Raw genomic sequence first — 21,119 nt, forward strand, 5'->3', positions numbered from 1 at the left:
ATACTGTCGACGGTGTTGGCGAGGATATGTCTCCCGAACCGTCCAGTCGGTGCTTTAACAAAATTTTCTTGGAAGCTCCTGCCGGTGATGATTTCGATGAAGTCGATGGTGAAGGAATCAATTGTAGACGGAAAAGTTTTTCTATTTTTTCCTGTTGCAATTTTCGTCCTTTTGGTGTCATTTCCTGGCATTGCTGACAGGAGGAAATGTGTTTTTCACCCAAACAGACAATGCATTCTAAATGCGGGTCTGTGACTGACATTGTGCGATTACAAGTCGGGCATTTTTTGAAACCCGACGCCATGGTGACATCGACGGCCGTCGATGACTGAGAAAAATTTGAATTAGCGTTATTAAAAAAATAAACGCTGAATTACCTCACCAGCCGGTGAAGAAGAGAAATGAGTGAGATCCCGTGAGGGAGAGATTTTGAAATAATGACTTTTTTAGTCAGAAACTGAGAGTAATCTCAGAGGGCTCCGATAACCGTGATGCTGACAGCAGCGCAGAAAAACGAAGACTAAAGTGAGACCCCTGTGGCAGAGAATATCATGGCATGCTAGGCATGCTCAGTGGCCTCACAGTGCCAGTCAAAAGTTTCTAGAAACTTTGACAGAAGTTTTTCCCGCAATAGGGCTGAGTCAGTGACGTCACCCATATGTGAGGACTAGCATCCTGCTTGTCCTGGGATAAAAATGTGTATACACAGTGAAAGTTTGGTAGTAAATTTTAGTAATTGGTCCATTGCATGCATGTATTTCCCTCTGGGACAGGGAGAGGTGAATGCTGCTGGACAGTTTTAGATTTCATCTCTTCCTTATATCTATGAAATAAATCACTGTTAGTAGGGGATTTTAATATACAGGTAGACTGCCCTTCCAGAAGAACAATGAAAGATTTTTTAGGGTTGGTTATGTCTTTCAGCCTAACAATTAGTTACCTCTCCAACCCACAGAGTTGGACATACCTTAGATTTGATTTTATTTCCTACAGATCTTGTGAGTAAAAATTCAATTTTTGATTTGGATGTTGAAGTATTATGGTCTGACCATTTTTAATTAGGTTTAAGTTTTTACCTGAAAATAATCTTATTGGTATTGTCCCTACCAAAATTTCACATCAAACACCTGAAAAGACTGATATAAAAAGTTTTGCGACAGAATGGGAAGGTGAAAGATAAATTGGGTAATTTATTCTGCCATTTCTTTTGCAGACTCCCTTTCTGATGCTTTGTCAAGTAGTTTTTCAGAAGATTGCTCCTCTGAAATCTGTGGATTGCCAATCCATTAGACCGTGTGTTCCTTGGTTTAATATTGTGTTAGTTGGAAAAAAAAAGGGCCATGTGACATTTGGAGAAATTCTGGGAGAGTACATGACAGGAAAACATGTATCAATGGTTAGGCTATGTACAAAACAGTCTGAAAAGACTAGGAAATTATATCAATTAATACATGTGAATGATGTAAGGAAGATTTGAAACGAAGTAAAATATAGTTTACACTTGACAGAACCTCCTTCTGTAGCTACATCTGCTGGTGTGGACTGTGATGAGTTTGTAGCATATTGTAAACATAATCCCCATAATCGCACAGGCAGCCTGGTATAAACATCTAACACATTTGGGAGAAAAAGTTCCAAATCTTGAGGTGGTGAATCCCGCAGGCGATATCATATTATTTTGACCCAAAAGAAACACAGACTGAGCAGTGGGAGAAGACTTCATCAGACAAGAAACGCTGGATTTCAAAATGGCAGCCGTTCCTTGTGAAAAGGCCACTTGAGATGAGGTAAATTCCAAAAACTTGTCCAGATGCTCAGGGTTAAAACAGAGGACCCCATCAACACTAATAAATGCAAGTCAAAATGGAGCATTTTTTTTAAGGTATCCCCTCCCCCCCACCACCCAAAGAAGATTTAGCTTTCTCACAAACTGAATAACATTGACCACAATCATTTTCCATGGTTGTTTTAGAATTGACACAAAATAACCGTTGGTAAGGATCTCAAACAGCCCATAATTGTCTCTCCCAAATTCCCCAAATTAAACCTCACCTCTTTCTAGAAGGTTAAGTCAGCAGATCCCAATTAAAAATAGTGCTCACCAAAACAAACAGCCTCTGTGTTAACCCCCCTTACTATAAAAGAAAATTAGGTCTTACCTTCGATAATTTTCGTTCCTGTAGTACCAAGGATCAGTCCAGACTCCTGGGTTATGCCTCCTGGGGCGGAGGCATAACCCAGGTGGAAACAGCAAAACTTGACAGGCTCTGCCATATATACTGGGGTGCCACCCACAGCCTGTCAGTATTATGCAATGTCAAAGCAGGACAATTCCCTCATATAAACTAACTATGTACATGAAGGTCAACCGGGGAACAGATGGGTCACGGCACCCAAAAAGAACCTGACCCAGGCAAACGAAGGGAACAGATTCAAATTCTTGTCAAAAACAATCAAACTTACCAAGAAAACCAAGAACAGCGGACTCTCCGAACTTACTGCAGAATAGGGCGGGACTCTGGACTGATCCTTGTTACTACAGGAACGAAAATTATTGAAGGTAAGACCTAATTTTCTTTTCCCTGTACATACCGGATCAGTCCAGACTCCTGGGATGTACCAGAGCTCACTTCTTGGGGTGGGCAATGGAGAGGCCCGCTCTCAACACGCCTGCTCCAAAATTACCCTCCCTGGAACCCTGTACATCCAGATGCTAATGACGCGCGAACGTGTGCAACGATTTCCAGGTTGCTGCCCTACAGATCTCTAATGGGGAGATCTGATGGCACTCCACCCAGGAAGCCGCCTGCGAAAGCGTGGAGTGCGCTTTCAGCCCTAAAGGAAGGGGGTCGACCACTCAGGAGATACGCAGAATTTATAGATTCCTTCAACCAGCGTGAAATGGTAGTCTTGGACACCATATTGCCCTTATTGGGGGCCCTTCCAAACTACAAAAAGATGATCCAAGACTCGGAAACCATTAGTGACCTCAAGATAGCGTAAAAGGACTACGCATATCCAACTTCTTCAGTTCATTGGAGGGTTTATCCGAACCTTCGAGATGGGCGAACACTGGAAGTTCCACCGACTGATTCAAATGAAAAGCGGACACTACCTTGGGAAGGAACGAAGGGACAGTCCGGAGACTAACGCCCGACTCAGAAATCCGCAAGAAGGGTTCCCTACAGGATAGGGCAGAAGCTCGGAGACTCTCCTAGCCGTAGTGATCGCCACCAGAAATACAACTTTCAAAGTCAGATCCTTCAGGGAAGCTCCCTTCAGGGTTTCGAATGGAGGCGCACACAATGCTTTGAGAACCAAATTTAAGTTCCAGGAGGGACAAGGTACAGCAACCGGTGGACGCAGGTGCGTTGCCCCTTTCAGGAATCGAACCAGATCAGGGTGAGATGCCAACGGCCCCCCATCCACCGACCCATGCAAGGAAGCAAGTGCCGCCACCTGTACTCGCAGAGAGCCAAGCCCCCCTGGAGAAAAGCCATAATATCAGGAATAGTCGTCAGAGTAGGGCGGATCGCTCGAGACACACACCACGCCTCAAAAACTTTCCACACACGCATATGTGATAGCGAAGTCGAGACCTTGCGCAACCGCAAGAGGGTGGCCGCCACCGCATCCAAATAACCTTTCCCCTTCAGCTGGAGCCTCTCAAAAGCCATGCTGCTAGATAAAAGCGATCTAACTGATCGAAACAGACGGGGCCCTGATGAAGAAGATTCGGTAACGCCGGAAGCCGGAATGGCGCTTCCAATGACAGGTTGACGAGGTCCGCGAACCACGGCCTGAGAGGCCACTCTGGAGCTACCAGAATTTTTTTCTTTTTTTTACCTCACCGGTGCTGTCCCCTGACGAGTGCTGGATCGGTCCGGTTGGGGTGAGTGAGCCGGGCTCCCCGGTATCACCCCGGCTGGGCTTGGATCGGTGGGGTCGTCAACCCCTAGCCCCAGCGATCTGCTCGACCAGGGGGGATGGCCCTCTCAGGACCTGGCAACCCCCTGGGAGCACAGACCGTTCCTCTACTAACCTGAGGAAAAAAACAGAAAGTAGCGTCTTTTTTTTTTTTTTTAATTTATAAACTTAACTGAAAAGAACACTGACTATCTATGCTAAACTTAGCCAAAACCCTTTCTATAATTTTTTTAATTTTTTTAAACCAGGCTGTGAGCTATGCACCCATACCACCTGCTGGAAACAGAGAAATACTGACAGGCCGTGGGTGGCACCTCAGTATATATGGCAGAGCCTGTCAAGTTTTGCTCTGTTTCCACCTGCTGGTGCGGAGGCATAACCCAGGTATCTGGACTGATCCGGTACATACAGGGAAAAGAGTCTTAAGCATATGCATAGTCTTACCAATGTACACCAAGTTACAAGGACATCAAATGGCATAGATAATATTCGCCAAAATGCATGATAGATTTTGGTGGAAATAAAAGGGGTGATGTCCTGCTAGCTGAAGAGGTTGACCTTGGAATATCAACTTGCATACATTACATCAATACATTTTGTTTTCACTATTTGAAGGGAAAAGGTTGCTCTCACAATGCAAAAAATGTTGAAAATTGATAACTGAACACGTCACGGACACAAATCTATATGCTTAGAGCAAAATCGGTATCTGTCTCTGTTGGAGTTTTAACCAGACACCAGAGTTTGTTTAGCAATATACAAGATCCCCGATATTTGTAGTTTGCCCAATTAAAATACCCAGCACACAACCTCTCTATTTTCATTTTTTAAACTTTCTGAGAGGCAGAGATAGGGGATGGTGGAAGGAGAGAGATCAGGGAAAACATTTTCTTGACAGAGGATCCTTCAAAGGTATAAAAGTGTCCAAAAGGCGGAATATAAATTAATTAAATAAAGATACCTCACTTGCTCAATTCTTCCAAACCCATTGGAGGCTGGGAGTCTCCTGAGGACTTGCTAACTGGTAAATAAAAGCCAGCAGCCTGGCTTACAGAGCAGTACAAATAGCTCTAAATACTTAACCAGGAAAACAATAAACCCAAACCTGGGAGATAAATAACCTGTTGCATCAAAATAGTACGTCCTGCCATCCATTAGAGACGGAGAATACCGGCTTTTGATGGAACTGTACCATGATAACAACCAGTGATTTTGTCACAGAAAAAGGTGTGTCCTCTGTCTCCATCTGCTTAGTATGGGAAGAAAAAAAAATCATATGTCTTGGCTGGTGTGGTGGGATAAGGAATTTCATGCTCAGTCCCCTGGCCTAGGGCATTTTGCTTTACAATATCTACATGCCCTCAGATTGCCCTATTAGTAATATAGTAAATGATGGCAGATAAAACTATCTATGATACATTTCTCTTATTGCCTCAATTTCCAGCACCTTTTGGATATTTTGACGAAGACCCATTAGTTCCTACACTGCACTGCTCGTCTTTAATGATGGAGAGACTTGTGATTTGTAAAGGCATTTTAAAAATTAAAGTAAAATAATGAAAGCCTACCTTTAAAATCATTTCTTCTATAACTGCTGCAAAAACATTTTTCTGTAGTTCAACTGGCTGAAAGGAAATTCCTATCTAAAGAAGGCAAAGAAAAACATTTATCAAAGGCTAAAAATACATTAAAAACTAAGATTATCATCCTACTCCATGTCAGTAGGGAGAATCTGAGCCAGCCTTGGTTTTCTACCCATTGTTGACAAGGTCATGCAGCTGCAATTTTTCATGAAAAAAAAGATCTACAAATCCATGCATACAAGGGGAAAACAGACTGACTCAACCTCTAATAGACATGGAGCAGTATTATAACCCTATACAAAAGGGGCAACTGTTACATGTGGCTAACATTTCTGGTTTGTGAATAGATTAAATAGTCCTGTGACAGGACAAGACAGAAGCCCCAAGTAACATGAGACCTATTATACCGAAGCCTCAATTCACTTTTAGCCAATAAGACTGCAGGATGCAATATGGCTTGCTATAGGAAGCAGCTTCTGATTGCATTAGAAGGCAATAATCCTTAACACGCATTTTTCCTCCTATTTCAACTTAGCAAAAGAAGAGTTCCTGAAAGCCACTCTGATAGGACAGATACAATCTTTCTGAAAGATTTTCATGCTTCTTTGGGCTTCCTAAGAAATATTTATAGCCCACAAACAGGTCTGAGGCACAGCTGGCCTCTAAGCATTACTCAAGTTGGGGTACCAATCTTGGGCTGGGAAGGGAGAGAAACTACCATGGCTGTGCTGATCAGTTAGTCATAAAGCAGTGCAGTCCAGTCCGTCATGAGAGATGCCTCAAAAAATTAAGTAGTAATAGAATAGAAGATGATGTCTTACTGTAGACTTGTTAAAAGATAGAAAACAAACATTAGAACTAAATGATCAGTTTTCCCAATGAAGACAGATAAGTAGTAGATGCCATTCATAAATAATCTGGAAATGGGAGCATTGAGTGATGTAATCAAATTTGCAGAACACAAAAATATTCAAAGTAATTAAAATGCAAGCAGACAAGGACCTACAGAATGACCTTGTGAGACTGGGAAACTGGGCACCTAAATAGCAGATGAAATTTAATGTGTACAAGTGCAAAGTGATGCACATAGAGAAAAATATTCCTAACTACAGGTACATAGATTGGGTTCCATATAAGGAATAACTACTCAGAATAATATCTTGGAGTCACTACGGACAATTCGTTGAAATCCTCGGCTTAGTATGCAGCAATGGTCAAAAATACAAATAGAATGTTAGGAATTATTTGGAAAGAATGGAGAATAAAATTGTGACTATCTGTATAGATCTATAGTGCAATCGCACCTTGTGCATTATGGGGTAGATTTTAAAAGATTGCACGCGTGCACGTCCATGTGCACGCGCGATTTTATAACATGTGCGCGCTGGCGTGCGCATGCTATAAAATGCTAGGTCAGCGCATGAAAGGGGGGGGGGGGAGTATTTTCGCTGTTACGAGCGGCAACGCATCAGGGCCTTCCCCAGTTCCCTCCCAGTCCGCTCCAATTAAGGAGTGGACTGGGAGGGAACTTCCCAGCCCCCTAGCCTGACCTCCCCTTCCCCTTCCTGCCCTAAACCACCCCCCCCAAATCTTTAACTTACGTTTTGCGTGTGCCGGCATCCTGCTGGCACACAATCCCCCAGCACAGTAGCCATTTGCCGCTGTACCAGGTGCCGCTAGTCCCGCCCCCAGACCGCCCCTTTCACAAACCGCAGGAATAACACGCTTGGCCGGGCCCTTGAAAATTGGCCCGGCGCACGTAGGTGATTAAAAATCCGGCCCTATGCGTAGTTCTGGTCACTCCATCTCAATAAAGATAGTGGAACTAGAAAATACCTGTAGCACACAATGAAATCTTTACATACTAATCAAATCAATAAAATATTTATCCAAATGCTGACTTGTAAGAGAAAACCTTAAACAAAGAATATGCAAGGAATCATGCAATGTAGTTGCCAGCTGCAATATGAAGCTAGAAGGGTGAGACTGTAAATATTTTATCCTTAAAGCCTCAAGTTATAGAATGACCCTTTTTAATTTAGAATTGATTTTGAACGATTTATTAGTCAGTTTTCCATCAAATTGTATTTTTCACAGACAGTAATTCCATATTGCAGCTGGCAACTATTTTCTTGACGACATTTTTTTTCAATTTTGAAGGGACCTTTTACCAACAGATTTCAGGTACAGCTATGGGGGCTACAATGGCCCCCTCTGTAGCAAATCTATTTATGTCTCAGTTTGAGGACATTTAGATTGCAAATTCCCCATTTCTTTTGTCCATTAGATCAGGGGTCCCCAACCACTGGTCCGCGGACCGGGACATGGGAGTTTTTGCCGATCCGCGGCGCCGCCAAGCACCGGCAGGTGTGTCGCGCGCTCCCGGTCTCTCCCGCTGCCGTTGCCGCCGGGCTGTCAGCAAGTTCAAGCCCAGTGGGAACGGCAGCGGTGCTAGAAGAAGCTGTGGCACCCGTGGCTGGCCTTTTCTTCTTCCTGCGCCCGCCCCCCCCCCCCCTCCCGGTGACCCGGAACAGGAAGTGATACTCGGTGCGCGGGAAGGAGAAAGAGCCGTGCCGCGTGATAAAGTAGCAGCGGCGGCTGCAACATCGGTCCCCGAGCAATCGAAGCAGCTGGTAATCGAGAAAGGAGACAGCAGCTTGAGCCTCCCGCGGTCGATAGGATTCTTCTTTCTTGGCCTGCGGGGGCTGCTGCAGCTCCCATTTGTGCTCCGGGGTGGGGGTGGGGAGAGGAAGTGAGTGAGAGAGAGAGAAGCAGCCAGCCAGCCTGTGTGTGATTGACTGGGCAGAGAGCTGATGTGTGTGTGTGTGTATGTGAGAGACAATGAAAGTGATTGCTCAGGGAGATGACTGATGTGTATGTGAGAGTGTGAGACATTAGTCAGGGAGGTGACTGGTGTGTGTGTGTGAGAGAGAAAAAGCATGGAAGTGAGAAGTCTGGGTATGTGGGAAAGCATGGGCTTAAGAAGCCTAGTGTTGTGGGGGTGAAAGAAACATGGGAGTGAGAAACCTGGGTGAGTGTGCATGCATGAGAGAGAGAGACTGCTTGGTAAGGTGACGGTGTGTGTGAGAGAAAAAACTGGTGTGTGTGAATGTGAGAGAATGTGATTCAGGGAATGAGAAGCCTGTGCATGTGAAGAGAGTGAGCATGGGAGTGAGAAACATGGGTGTGTGTGAGACACAGCATGGGAGGGAGAAGCCTGTATATCTGAAAGAGAACATGGGAGTGGGAAGCCTGTGTGTGTGTATGCATGAGCGAGATCAGGTGACTGATGTGTGTGTGTGTGTGAGAGAGAGAGAAATAAGGTGATTATGGGAATGAGAAGCCTGTGCATGTGAAGAGTGAGCATGGGAGTGAGAAACCTGGGTGTGTGTGAGACACATCAAGGGAGGGAGAAGCCTGTATATCTGAAAGAGAACATGGGAGTGAGAGACTGGTGAGTGAGTGTGTGTGTGTGTGTGAGAGAGAGAAAGAAATTGATTATGGGAATGAGAAGCCTACGCATGTGGAGAGAACAAGCATGGGAGTGAAAGACTGGTGAGTGAGTGAGTGAGTGAGTGTGTGTGTGTGTGTGTGAGAGAGAGAGACAGAGAAAGTGATTATGAGAGTGAGAAGCCCATATATGTAAGTAGAACACGGGAGTGGGAAGCCTGTGTGTGTGTGTATGGCATGAGAGAAACTGTTCAGGAAGGTGACTGGTGTGTGTGTGCCAAAGACTGTTTGGGAGATGATTGGTGTGTGAGAGACAGAAACGGGTCATGGGGGCATGACTGGTGTGTGTGTGTGAGAGACATGGGCACTAAGGAAGAGGACCATAAGTATAGAGCTTAGCTTCTACTGCTGCTTCTGGTGTGTGCCACGGCCTGCAGGGAAGGGGAGTAAGAGAGCTGCTGGAGGGGGTAAGTAAAGGTGGCTTTTTAAGTTTATTTTTCTTGACTGCCATTTTAATTGTGTGATGTCTGCTTTTTTGAAATATTTTATTGGTGTTTGGAGAATGTTTAATAGTTTTTATTAGTTTTTAATTGTTGGATGTTATTCTGTTCATAGCTGCTTTGAAACATTTATTCTGCTTATTAGTATAGTTTTACAGTTATTTCTGTGTGGGGATCTATAGCTGCTTGCTAGTTCTGATTTCCTAATAAGAGGTGTATTGGTTTTTAGGACCTGATTTAATATTTGTAGTGTTGCCTTTTCATAGACAGGGTTGCTCCTGTTTGAATGTATTCCATAATACAGGTGTAACTGTGTGCGGATTAGTTTATGTGCATTACTACAGATCCTGGGAGTATGTTAGGTCAGTTCTGTGTCTGTTACCGAGATGAGATATTTTGCTAGCATGTAAGCGTTTGTATCGGTCTTATTTGTTGTGTTTTCTCAAGAGGACATGCATTGGTGGTAAACTGCTGTCTTTTCATAATTAGGGCTATTGAGCCTGGAAGTAGAAGGAGTTTGAGTTGCTGTTACTGAGATGTCACCAGAACATCTTTTTTGTAGGGTGAGTTGTATGGGGAATGTCATAATTCTGCTTTACATCCATTATTGTGGGTCAGGGGGGTTCCAGTGGATACAAACTGTACTTTTACATCTAGCCCCGTGACGATCATGGGTCAGTGTGCCATGCATGTGTGAACCTATGGTGAGTTGAGTCACATTCACATTATAAATGTCATAATTAAATGATAAGTGTGCACTAAAATCCAACCCCCTCCATAACCCCGCCCCTGCCCCGCTGGGCCATGGAAAAATGTTCTTGCTTGAAGCAGGTCCCTGGTGCAAAAAAGGTTGGGGACCACTGCATTAGATTATGGAAGAGATATATAGATGATGTCTTTATGTTATGGTCAGGAACAGAAATTGAGTTAAATTCTTTTCTTGGCTGGTTAAATAGCTGAACATAAGAACAAAAGAAATTGCCATACTGGGTCAGACCAAGGGTCCATCAAGTCCAGCATCCTTTTTCCAACAGGGGCCAATCCAGGCTACAAGTACCTGGCTAGTACCCAAAAACTAAGTATATCCCACACTACTGATGCTAGTAATAGCAGTAGCTATTTTCTAAGTCAACTTGATTAATAGCAAGTAATGAACTTCTCCTCCAAGAACTTATCCAATCCTTTTTTAAACCCAGCTACACTAATTGCACTAACCACATCCCCTGGCAATAAATTCCAGAGTTTAAATGTGTGATGAGTGAAAAAGAATTTTCTCTGATTAGTTTTAAATGTGCTATATGCTAACTTCATGGAGTGCCCCCTAGTCCTTCTATTATCCGAAAGAGTAAATAACCGATTCACAATTACCCATTCTAGACCTCTCGTGATTTTAAAGATCTCTATCATGCCCCCCCTCAGCCGTCTCTTCTCCAAGCTGAATAGCCTAACATCTTTAGTCTTTCCTTATAGGGGAGCTGTTCCATCCCCTTTATCATGTTGGTCGCCCTTCTCTGTATCTTCTCCATCGCAACTTTATCTTTCTTGAGATGCGGTGACCAGAACTGTACACAGTACTCAAGGTATGGTCTCACCATGGAGCGATTCAGAGGCATTATGACATCTTCCATTTTATTTACCATTCCCTTCCTAATAATTCCTAACACTGCTTTTTGGACTGCCACAGCACACTGAGCCAACGATTTCAAAGTATTATCCACTATGATGCCTAGATCTCTTTCCTGGGGGGTAGCTCCTAATATAGAACCTAACATCATTTAACTAGAGCATGGGTTATTTTTCCTTATATGTATCACCTTGCAGTTATCCACATTAAATTTCATCTGTCATTTGGATGCCCAATTTTCCAGTCTCAAGATCCTTCTGCAATTTATCACAATCCACTTGTGATTTAGCTACTCTGAATAATTTTGTATCATCTGCAAATTTGATTACCTTACTTGTCGTATTCCTTTCCAGATCATTTATAAATATATTGAAAAGCACGGGTCCTAGTACCGATCCTTGAAGTACTCCACCATATATCCTTTTCCACTGAGAAAATTGTCCATTTAATCCTACTCTGTTTCCTGTCTTTTAACCAGTTTGTAAATCCACGAAAGGACATCACCACATATCCCATGACCTTTTACTTTCCTTAGAAGCCTCTCATGAGAAACTTTGTCAAACGCCTTCTGAAAATCCAAATACACTGTGATGAGCATATTCAGTTTTCAATGTCTAAAGATCATTCTTCCATCTCTTTCCCACAGTCACCCATTCTTGACAGATGGGCAGCCAAGAGGTACACCCCCCCACTCAAACAGGTCATTAAGAAATTCTTTACAATCCAGGATTACAGTGGGCTCTGGTAGAATTAGACCTGTGATGAGGAGACACACAATGTACCAAATGCAAAAAGAACAACAAGCCTTCTCTATATTAAAAACTGAAGAAGTTCTTGAGAAAAACATTGAAGTGTTACCAGCAAAGAGAGAGAAAATACAATGCATGCAGTATTTCAAGATCCATAACCAAAAGAAAAATCTAATTGAGATGAATAACTCTGTCAACAGTGGCACATCTACAAAAAGAAAGAGTGAAGTGAATAACAAATCTCAACTAATATCTTATAAGGAGTCCAGGAAAAGCAATAATCTTAAAGAGAGTACCTGGAAGGCTATGACCACAAATGCTCATAGTTTGGGAAATAAAATCCCAGATCTGCAGGCCCTAATGACTGAGGCAGAATTGGACATTGTTGCTATCACAGAAACATGGTTCACAGAATCTCATGAATGGGATACAACAATACCAGGCTACAACTTGTTAAGGAAGGACAGAGAGGATAGAAAAGGGGGAGGTGTGGCTCTTTATGTTAGAAACAACATCCAAGCATCTGAGCTACAAGGAAGTTGGGGTAAGGAAGAAGCTCTATGGCTCGACCTAAAAAAAGATGACGGAGCGTCCATTTATATTGGAGTGGGTTACAGGCCTCCAAACCAAAAGGAAGAGCTGGACAGAGATCTGGTTGAAGACATCCATAAGATAGGTAAGAAGGGAGAAGTGGTGATCGTGGGTGACTTTAATATGCCAGATGTAGACTGGAAAATCCCATCTGCAGAAACTAAAAATAGTAGAGCGATAGTGGATGCCATGCAAGTATCTTTGTTCAAACAAATGGTGTTGGAACCCACGAGAGAAGGAGCTATACTCGACTTAGTGCTCACTAATGCAGATAATGTCTCAGATGTCCAGGTGGGCGCCCACCTCAGCAGTAGTGATCATCAAACGGTATGGTTTAATATCACTAAAAGAATAGGGAAAAGAACCACAAAGACCCGAGTTTTACAGTTCAAAAACACAGACTTCGAGGAAATGGGGAAGTACCTGGAGGAAGAACTTAAAGGATGGGAGAACGAGAGAGATGTGGATCAACAGTGGACCAATCTAAAAGAAGCAATCACCAAGGCAACTGCTCTATATGTTAGAAATGTAAAGAAAAGCAAAAGAAAATTGAAACCTATCTGGTTCTCAAAGGAGGTGGCTGACAAAATTAAAGCTAAAAGAATAGCATTCAAGAAATATAAAAGATCCCAAAGGAAGGAGCACAAAGAAGAATATTTGTATCAACTGAGGGAGACAAAGAAATTAATCAAGTTGGCAAAAAGTCAAGCAGAAGAGAGGATTGCCAAGGAGATAAAAAATGGTGACAAAACATTTTTCAGATACATCAGCGAAAAGAGAAAGGTCCAAAGTGGTATAGTGAAATTGAAAGGTGGTAATGATCAATGTGTGGAGAGAGACGAAGAAATGGCAGAAATATTAAACGAATACTTCAGCTCTGTGTTCACTAAAGAAGACCCTGGAGAAGGACCATCTCTACACAACAAGAAACTGGAGGGAAGTGGAATGGATGAAAATCCTTTTTACAGTAGAAAATGTGTGGGAAGAGCTAAAGAACCTAAAAGTGGACAAAGCCATGGGGCCTGATGGGATTCATCCAAGGATATTGAGGGAGCTCAGAGATGTTCTGGCAGCTCCGCTGTGTGACCTGTTCAATAGATCCCTAGAAACGGGAGTGGTGCCGAGTGATTGGAGAAGAGCGGTGGTGGTCCCGCTTCACAAGAGTGGGAACAGGGAGGAAGCTGGCAACTACAGACCGGTTAGCCTCACTTCGGTGGTGGGAAAAGTAATGGAGTCACTGCTGAAAGAGAGAATAGTGAACTATCTACAGTCCGGAGAATTGATGGACCAGAGGCAACATGGATTCACCAGGGGAAGATCCTGTCAGACAAATCTGATTAACTTTTTTGACTGGGTAACCAAGGAATTGGATCGAGGAAGAGCGCTTGATATCATATACTTGGATTTCAGCAAAGCTTTTGATACGGTTCCGCACAGGAGACTGGTGAATAAAACGAGAAGCTTAGGAGTGAGGGCCGAGGTGGTGACCTGGATTGCAAATTGGCTGACGGACAGAAGACAATGTGTGATGGTAAATGGAACCTTCTCTGAAGAGAGAGCGGTTTTAAGTGGTGTACCGCAAGGATCGGTGTTGGGACCGGTCCTGTTCAATATCTTTGTGAGCGACATTGCGGACGGGATAGAAGGTAAGGTTTGTCTTTTTGCGGATGACACAAAGATCAGCAACAGAGTGGACACGCCGGAAGGAGTGGAGAGAATGAGACGGGATCTAAGGAAACTGGAAGAGTGGTCGAAGATATGGCAGCTCAGATTCAATACCAAGAAGTGCAAAGTCATGCATATGGGGAGTGGAAATCCGAATGAACTGTATTCGATGGGGGGGGAAAAGCTGATGTGCACGGAGCAGGAGAGGGACCTTGGGGTGATAGTGTCTAATGATATGAAGTCTGCGAAACAATGCGACAAGGCGATAGCAAAAGCCAGACGAATGCTGGGCTGCATAGAGAGAGGAATATCGAGTAAGAAAAGGGAAGTGATTATTCCCTTGTACAGGTCCTTGGTGAGGCCTCACCTGGAGTACTGTGTTCAGTTCTGGAGACCGTATCTACAAAAAGACAAAGACAAGATGGAAGCGGTACAGAGAAGGGCGACCAAGAAGGTGGAGGATCTTCATCGCATGACGTACGAGGAGAGATTGAAGAATCTAAATATGTACACCCTGGAGGAAAGGAGGAGCAGAGGTGATATGATACAGACTTTCAGATACTTGAAAGGTTTTAATGATCCAAAGACAACGACAAACCTGTTCCATAGGAAAAAAATCAGCAGAACCAGGGGTCACGTTTTGAAGCTCCAGGGAGGAAGATTCAGAACCAATGTCAGGAAGTATTTCTTCACGGAGAGGGTGGTGGACGCCTGGAATGCCCTTCCGGAGGATGTGGTGAAGACCAGAACTGTGAAGGACTTCAAAGGGGCGTGGGATAAACACTGTGGATCCATAAAGTCAAGAGGCCGCCAATGAAGAGTGGGTGACTCGCCAGAATGACGGCTACTGCCTGGAGACAATACCCTTATTCAATAAACATACACATGCTTACTGTGACTCCAACATCGCTCTAAGCTTCAACAGCAAGAGGAAATGTGGAAAAATGGATTTACACTCACAAAGAGGGGAGTAGCTGGCTTGTTACGGCGGTTACTACCCCAAACCAAATAAGCCTGATGCTTCACCTTCAATGCATATACAGCATAGTTCTCTGCTTCAACGGCAGGGGAGAAGAAAAAAGGGTTCGCACTCACAAAGTGGGGAGTAGCTGGCTTGTTACGGCGGTTACTACCCCAAACCAATTGTGTCCGATACTTCACTTTCGATGCATATCCAGCATGGCTCTCTGCTTCAACAGCATGGGAGAAGACTGATACATCACGCATTTCCAGCATAGCTCCCTGCTTCAACAGCAGGGGAGAAGAAAAACAACCAATAAGGACTGTATAACATAGTCTGGGTAAAACAAATAAGCATGGGTGTAGCTTGCTTATTGCGGCGGTTACTACCCCTACTACCCCTAACTAATCAAGCTAGATATTTCAATGGTGGGGGTGGAAGGGAAATAGAACCAAGAGCTAAGAGAAACAGATAAGTATGAGAGAAAAAAACGTGTGAAGCTTGCTGGGCAGACTGGATGGGCCATTTGGTCTTCTTCTGCCGTCATTTCTATGTTTCTATGTTTCTATGTTTCTATCTGATGGTCAAAAAAGGCATGGAAGGTAATGTTGAAGCCACACTTTGTTCTTAGCCTAACAATTTTTTGCATTTTTCAAGTTTTCATCCTCCACATCTCAGTCTCCCATGTTCTCAAAATTAAAAGAAATTGTTCAGATATCAGGAAGTTTAAAGTGCAATCATAGCTTTAAAAAAAAAAAAATACTAGGAGGATATCCATATACATATTTCAAAAAGAATATAAATGTTGCATGCTATTCTAACAGAGATTTGCTGTTAACTCCATTAAAATCTAACAAATATAATGAAGGGGCTATGAATTCCTCTGCAAAGCCTAAAATCATTAAGATTTTTCACAGTTTCCCTTATTACAGCTCCATTTGTGTTTTAAAAATCAAAGAATCAGGGTCGCATATACTAGGTCTAAAAACATTAAAGAGCACATTTCTCCAGCCTTGCTGCCATCTTTATCAAAGCCAGCTGTGCAAACTAAGTGGAGAAGTTTTAAGGGGACATTTTAAGTATGGCACCTACTCTATATGTGTGAATACCTATCAGATCCAAAGTTTTACTAATCCTGAAGACAACTGCACTTATGAACTGAAACACTTTAGCACTTGTTCGACAGATCATGTCTATGGAGTTTTTTTGTGATTACAATCTTTATATGTAGGCAAGACAACAAGGCCATTTAAAACACACGTACTAGAGCAAAAGAGCTGCATAAGAACACAGAAAAAGGAAGCTCCACTCGTTCTGCATTGTATGGATAAATACATTCTCATCAGTTTTTTTTTTTTTAATGACAGGGTTAAATGTGATATTAGAGGAGGAAACAGACTGCTTTTTGACACAACTTGAGCAGAAGTGGATATTTCATTTAAACAAGTTTAGCCTTATAGATTAAATTCAGCCATAGAGTGGTTTTCTTTCTATGATAGATGTTCTGTCCCCATTAATGGGTACATGTTTGTGTCTGTAAATAGTGCAGCCCACCTGTGTTTACCACAGCCCCTCCTTCCTAGTACTTGTGACACTTTCTGTAACCCAGCATAAAAGTCTGAGAGCCCTGCCTTTAAGAGGGAGTTTGCCTTTAACAGAAACCCCCTCCCTTCATGTTCCCTCCTGAGTCACTGGGTCCTGGGCTCTCTGCTATTGGTTCTCGCCCCTTACCTCAGCCTGAGGAGATTTTCTCCGGTATTCATTCCATGACGGTGGGTCTGTCTCAGCTGGGCCAGTAGAGAACTCAAGTACCTGTAACCTTTGTTACATGAACAGCCTTTTACGTTCCTCCTACCGCTTAATTATAAGACTAATCAGCTTCAACCCCACGTTGTCCTTCCCTGCGTCCCAAGATACTTCACCTCCCTTCCCCTGCCTTCCTCCAGCTACAAGGATTTCTGCCAGAGGCATAGACGTTTGAAAACAACTCTTGTAAGTAATGAGAAGTTATCTTTACAATAAAGATTTCAAACATAAAGATCCTTGTTTTGAAGACTGATTGGGTGGAACGTTAGCTGCTTTGGATGAGGGAACTTTGAAAGTTTCTGTGAAACAAGCAGTATAAAAGCTGTACAGAAAAAGGCTTTACAGTTAAGAACTGTATAGTAAAAGGCTGATCTCTCTGCAGAGAGTTACAGGCAGGGGCTGATCTGCCTAAGTGGAGCACTTTGCTGGTTTTTGACACAACTTGAGCAGAAGTGGATATTTCATTTAAACAAGTTTAGCCTTATAGATTAAATTCAGCCATAGAGTGGTTTTCTTTCTATGATAGAAATTAGCAGAAGCAGATCAGTGGTGTATTTTAAATGATTCTTGAAAAAACTTAAGAACTGTTTATAGTGTTTAACTGCTGACCATTGGGTTCGTCTTCAATTAGAAGAATTACAACCAGTAGGAGTCTGGATATATATTCACTGTGCACGTGTGGGACGTTTTTTTTTAAAGCTCCACTGAGAGCAGAGACTCTATTTTGAAACTGCTGACTAAAGACCTTGTAAGTCTGCATGTTTGGATGTAACCATCCTTATTATATTGTTGTAACATTGCTGTCCTCTTATAAGTATTTGGTTCAGTTGTAGCCCTGATGTGGGTAGTCTGACGTGATTGTATTGAGAGCAGAAGCTCTATTGTAAAACTGCTGACTTCACTATAAATTGTAAGTTCCTTGACGTCCATGCATTCTAGGTGTGAGCTTTTTGCTTCATCTTTCGCTAAGAAAATCTCTCAGATGGTCGACACCTTTGCCATCTCAGTTCCCAGCAGCTCTTCAACTCCTCCTTTAACTTCTTCCTCATTGGGGGGGAGGGGGCTTTCTCCCTTACCTCATCTGTGGGAGTTATCTCCCGTACTAAATTGGCTGAAAGAGGTTTTGCATCTTGAACTCCTGTTCAATTGCTTTGCTTAAGGTTCTGCATACTGAAGTAAGCCTTATGATTAGCTCTCTTAACAATGCCTCCTTCTTTGAAGGTGTGATTCCTCAAAAGCTAAACACAGCAGTGGTGTGTCCACTGCTTAAAAACAAGAAAACCCCAAAAAACCTGGCTTGGATTCCCTTGATTTAGGGAATTTCAGGCCAATTTCTTCCCTCCAGATATTGGTTAAGATCGCTGGAAAAATTTACAATCAACTACAGGAATATCTGGATACCAATAACTTCTTTGATAGTTTGCAGTTTGGTTTTAGGCCTTGGCACATCGAAACACTGCTAGTATCTGCATTCAACACTATCCGCTTAGGCTTCTATTCTGGTTCTCAATATCTGCAGATCCTGCATGATTTATCCTCTGCTTCTGACACACTCAATGACAATATCATACTGGACCATCTTACAGAGTTGAGCATCACATTTACCATTTTTCCCTGGTTTTCTTCCTTCCTTTCTAACTGCTGATATGCAGCGATTGGTAATTCCTCTTCCAAGATTGATTTATTAACCACTGGTGTTCCTCAGGGATCTTCTCTCTCTCTTATTCTTTTCAATATCTACTTTACTCCTATCTGTTCAGTTCTTTCTAGTTTGGGTGTTCTTTTCAAGATATATGCAGATGATATTCAGTTTGTCCTTCCTATTACCTCTTCATTTGATCTCACCCTGCAAAAACTTAGTTTGCTTGAGCAAGGTTAAAGATTGGCTTCATGATAAAGGCCTTCCCTCAATTTAGGGAAAAGGAAAATTAGTTCTTACCTGATAATTTTCGTTCCTGTAGAACAGTGGTCCCCAAACCTGTCCTGGAGGGCCACCAGCCAGTCGGGTTTTTGGGATATCCTCAATGAATATGCATGAGAGAAAATTTGCATGCACTGCCTCAAAAACATGCAAATTTTCTCTCATGCATATTCATTGTGGATATCCCAAAAACCCGACTGGCTGGTGGCCCTCCAGGACAGGTTTGGGGACCACTGTAGTACCACGGATCAGTCCAGACCATGGGTTAAGCCCCCGTTCCAGCAGTTGGAGACAGACCAGAGTTCTGAGGCATGCCCATATAAGGACAGAACCCACCCAGAAACCCTCAGTAAAACTATTGTCAAAGCAGAAAAGGTATAAGATCAAGCAAGTACCAGGATAAATAGTAAATTTTAATTTAAAAGAACCAAATAACATAACAATTGAATGAACTGTGTGACTAAACGCTTTTGTATAACTACCCCTGATCATCGCAAGATGCTTCCGGTGCCTAACAGCAAATCCCAGAAAGATGATGCAGAAGACAAAAATAGAGAAAAAAACCTGTAAGAAGGAAAAAAACAAAAAACAAGATTAACAAGAACGAATTCGAGCGGACAGAATAAGAATGGGCGGGTGTCTGGACTGATCCGTGGTACTACAGGAACGAAAATTATCAGGTAAGAACTAATTTTCCTTTCCCTGTACGTACCCGGATCAGTCCAGACTATGGGATGTCCCAAAGCTTCCCTATAGAGGGTGGGACCCAGATAGTCCCGCTCAAAGCACCTGCCGACCAAAGGAACCAAAGGCTGGAGCCTGAACATCGAGTCGGTAGTGACGAGCAAAAGTATGAAGAGATTTCCATGTAGCCGCCCTACATATTTCTTGCGGCGACACCGATTGAGACTCTGCCCAAGAAGTTGCTTGAGAACGTAAAGAATGAGCTTTAAGGCCTTCAGGAACTGGTCGGCCCTTGTAAATGTAGGCTGAAGAAATCGCCTCCTTCAACCAGTGAGCAATCGTAGCCTTAGAAGCTTGCTTCCCCCTGTTGGGACCACTCCACAGAACGAAAAGATGATCGGAAACCCGAAAATCATTAGTGACCTCAAGATAATGCAATAAGACTCGTTTGACGTCAAGATGACAGAGATCACTATTACCAGAAGCCGCGAGATCCTCTGGTGAAAAGGCGGGGAGTTCAACGGACTGGTTAATATGAAAAGACGAAACAACCTTAGGTAAGAAAGAAGGTACGGTCTTTAGAGAAACGCCAGAGTCGGAAAAAACGCAAGAAAGGGTCTCTACAAGATAGAGCTTGAAGCTCAGACACTCTCCTGGCTGAACAGATAGCAACCAGGAAAACTGTCTTGAGAGTCAAGTCCTTGAGAGTGGCACGACGAAGAGGCTCAAAAGGAGCCGTACAAAGAGCCCGAAGCACCAAATTCAAATTCCACGAAGGACAAATAGCCTGGACAGGCGGCCTTAAATGCTTAGCGCCACTGAGAAAACGAACGACATCCAGATGAGAGGCGACCGGCCGACCCTCAATGGTGCCGAGGAGAGAACCAAGAGCTGAAACCTGAACACGCAGAGAGCTGACCGAAAGACCCTTGGAGAGACCACGCTGAAGAAAAGAAAGTAAAACCACAACAGAAGGCGAGCGAGCCGAAACACCCAACTCTTTAGAAACATTTTCAAAAACCTTCCAGACCCTCACATAAGTAAGGGAAGTTGATTGTTTGCGGGCCCTGAGAAGGGTGGCAATAACTTCATCTTTATAACCTCTGCGTCTTAAACGTCTCCGTTCAAAAGCCATGCCTCTAGACAGAAGCGATCCGCCTGGTCGGAAAATACCGGACCCTGCCTCAGAAGATGGGGCAGATGACCGAGACGAAGAGGTCCGTCCACCGAGAGATTCACCAGATCCGCGCACCACGGCCGTCGGGGCCACTCGGGAGCCACGAGAATGACCGGACCGCGATGGAGTTCTATTCTCCGAAGAACCTTCCCCACTAACGGCCATGGTGGGAACACATAGAGAAGAATGTCTGAGGGCCAGGGGAGAACCAACGTGTCCACCCCTTCTGAACAATGCTCCCTCTACCGGATGAAGAACCGAGGAGACTTGGAGTTGGCTAGCGTCGCCATGAGGTCTAGGTGAGGAGGGCCCCACCTGCGCACAATTAGATCCATCGCTACGTCTGATAACTCCCACTCGCCGGGATCGAGATGTTGACGACTGAGGAAGTCGGCTTGAACATTCTCTTTTCCCGCTATTTTTATTTATTTATTTATTTAGCATTTGTTTATATACCGAGGTACAGCTGACATAGCCTTCA

General features: G+C 43.4%; 1 protein-coding gene across 11 annotated transcripts in view; it reads right to left on the reverse strand.

The window, feature by feature from the left end:
• The window catches only part of YEATS2 (YEATS domain containing 2), a 799,337-nt gene that overhangs the window by 42,793 nt on the left and 735,425 nt on the right, over positions 1-21,119 (reverse strand). For 10 of the 11 annotated variants that reach the window (XM_029617009.1, XM_029617017.1, XM_029617008.1 and 7 more), the window contains one exon: positions 5,496-5,570. The exons of the other annotated variant lie outside the window; for it this stretch is intronic. In XM_029617009.1, coding sequence (XP_029472869.1) covers positions 5,496-5,570 — 75 coding nt within the window. The remainder of the gene's footprint in view (positions 1-5,495; positions 5,571-21,119) is intronic. 11 annotated transcript variants of the gene reach the window in all.

This window comes from Rhinatrema bivittatum, chromosome 9, assembly GCF_901001135.1.
Source record: "Rhinatrema bivittatum chromosome 9, aRhiBiv1.1, whole genome shotgun sequence".
In the NCBI taxonomy this organism is placed as follows: domain Eukaryota; kingdom Metazoa; phylum Chordata; class Amphibia; order Gymnophiona; family Rhinatrematidae; genus Rhinatrema; species Rhinatrema bivittatum.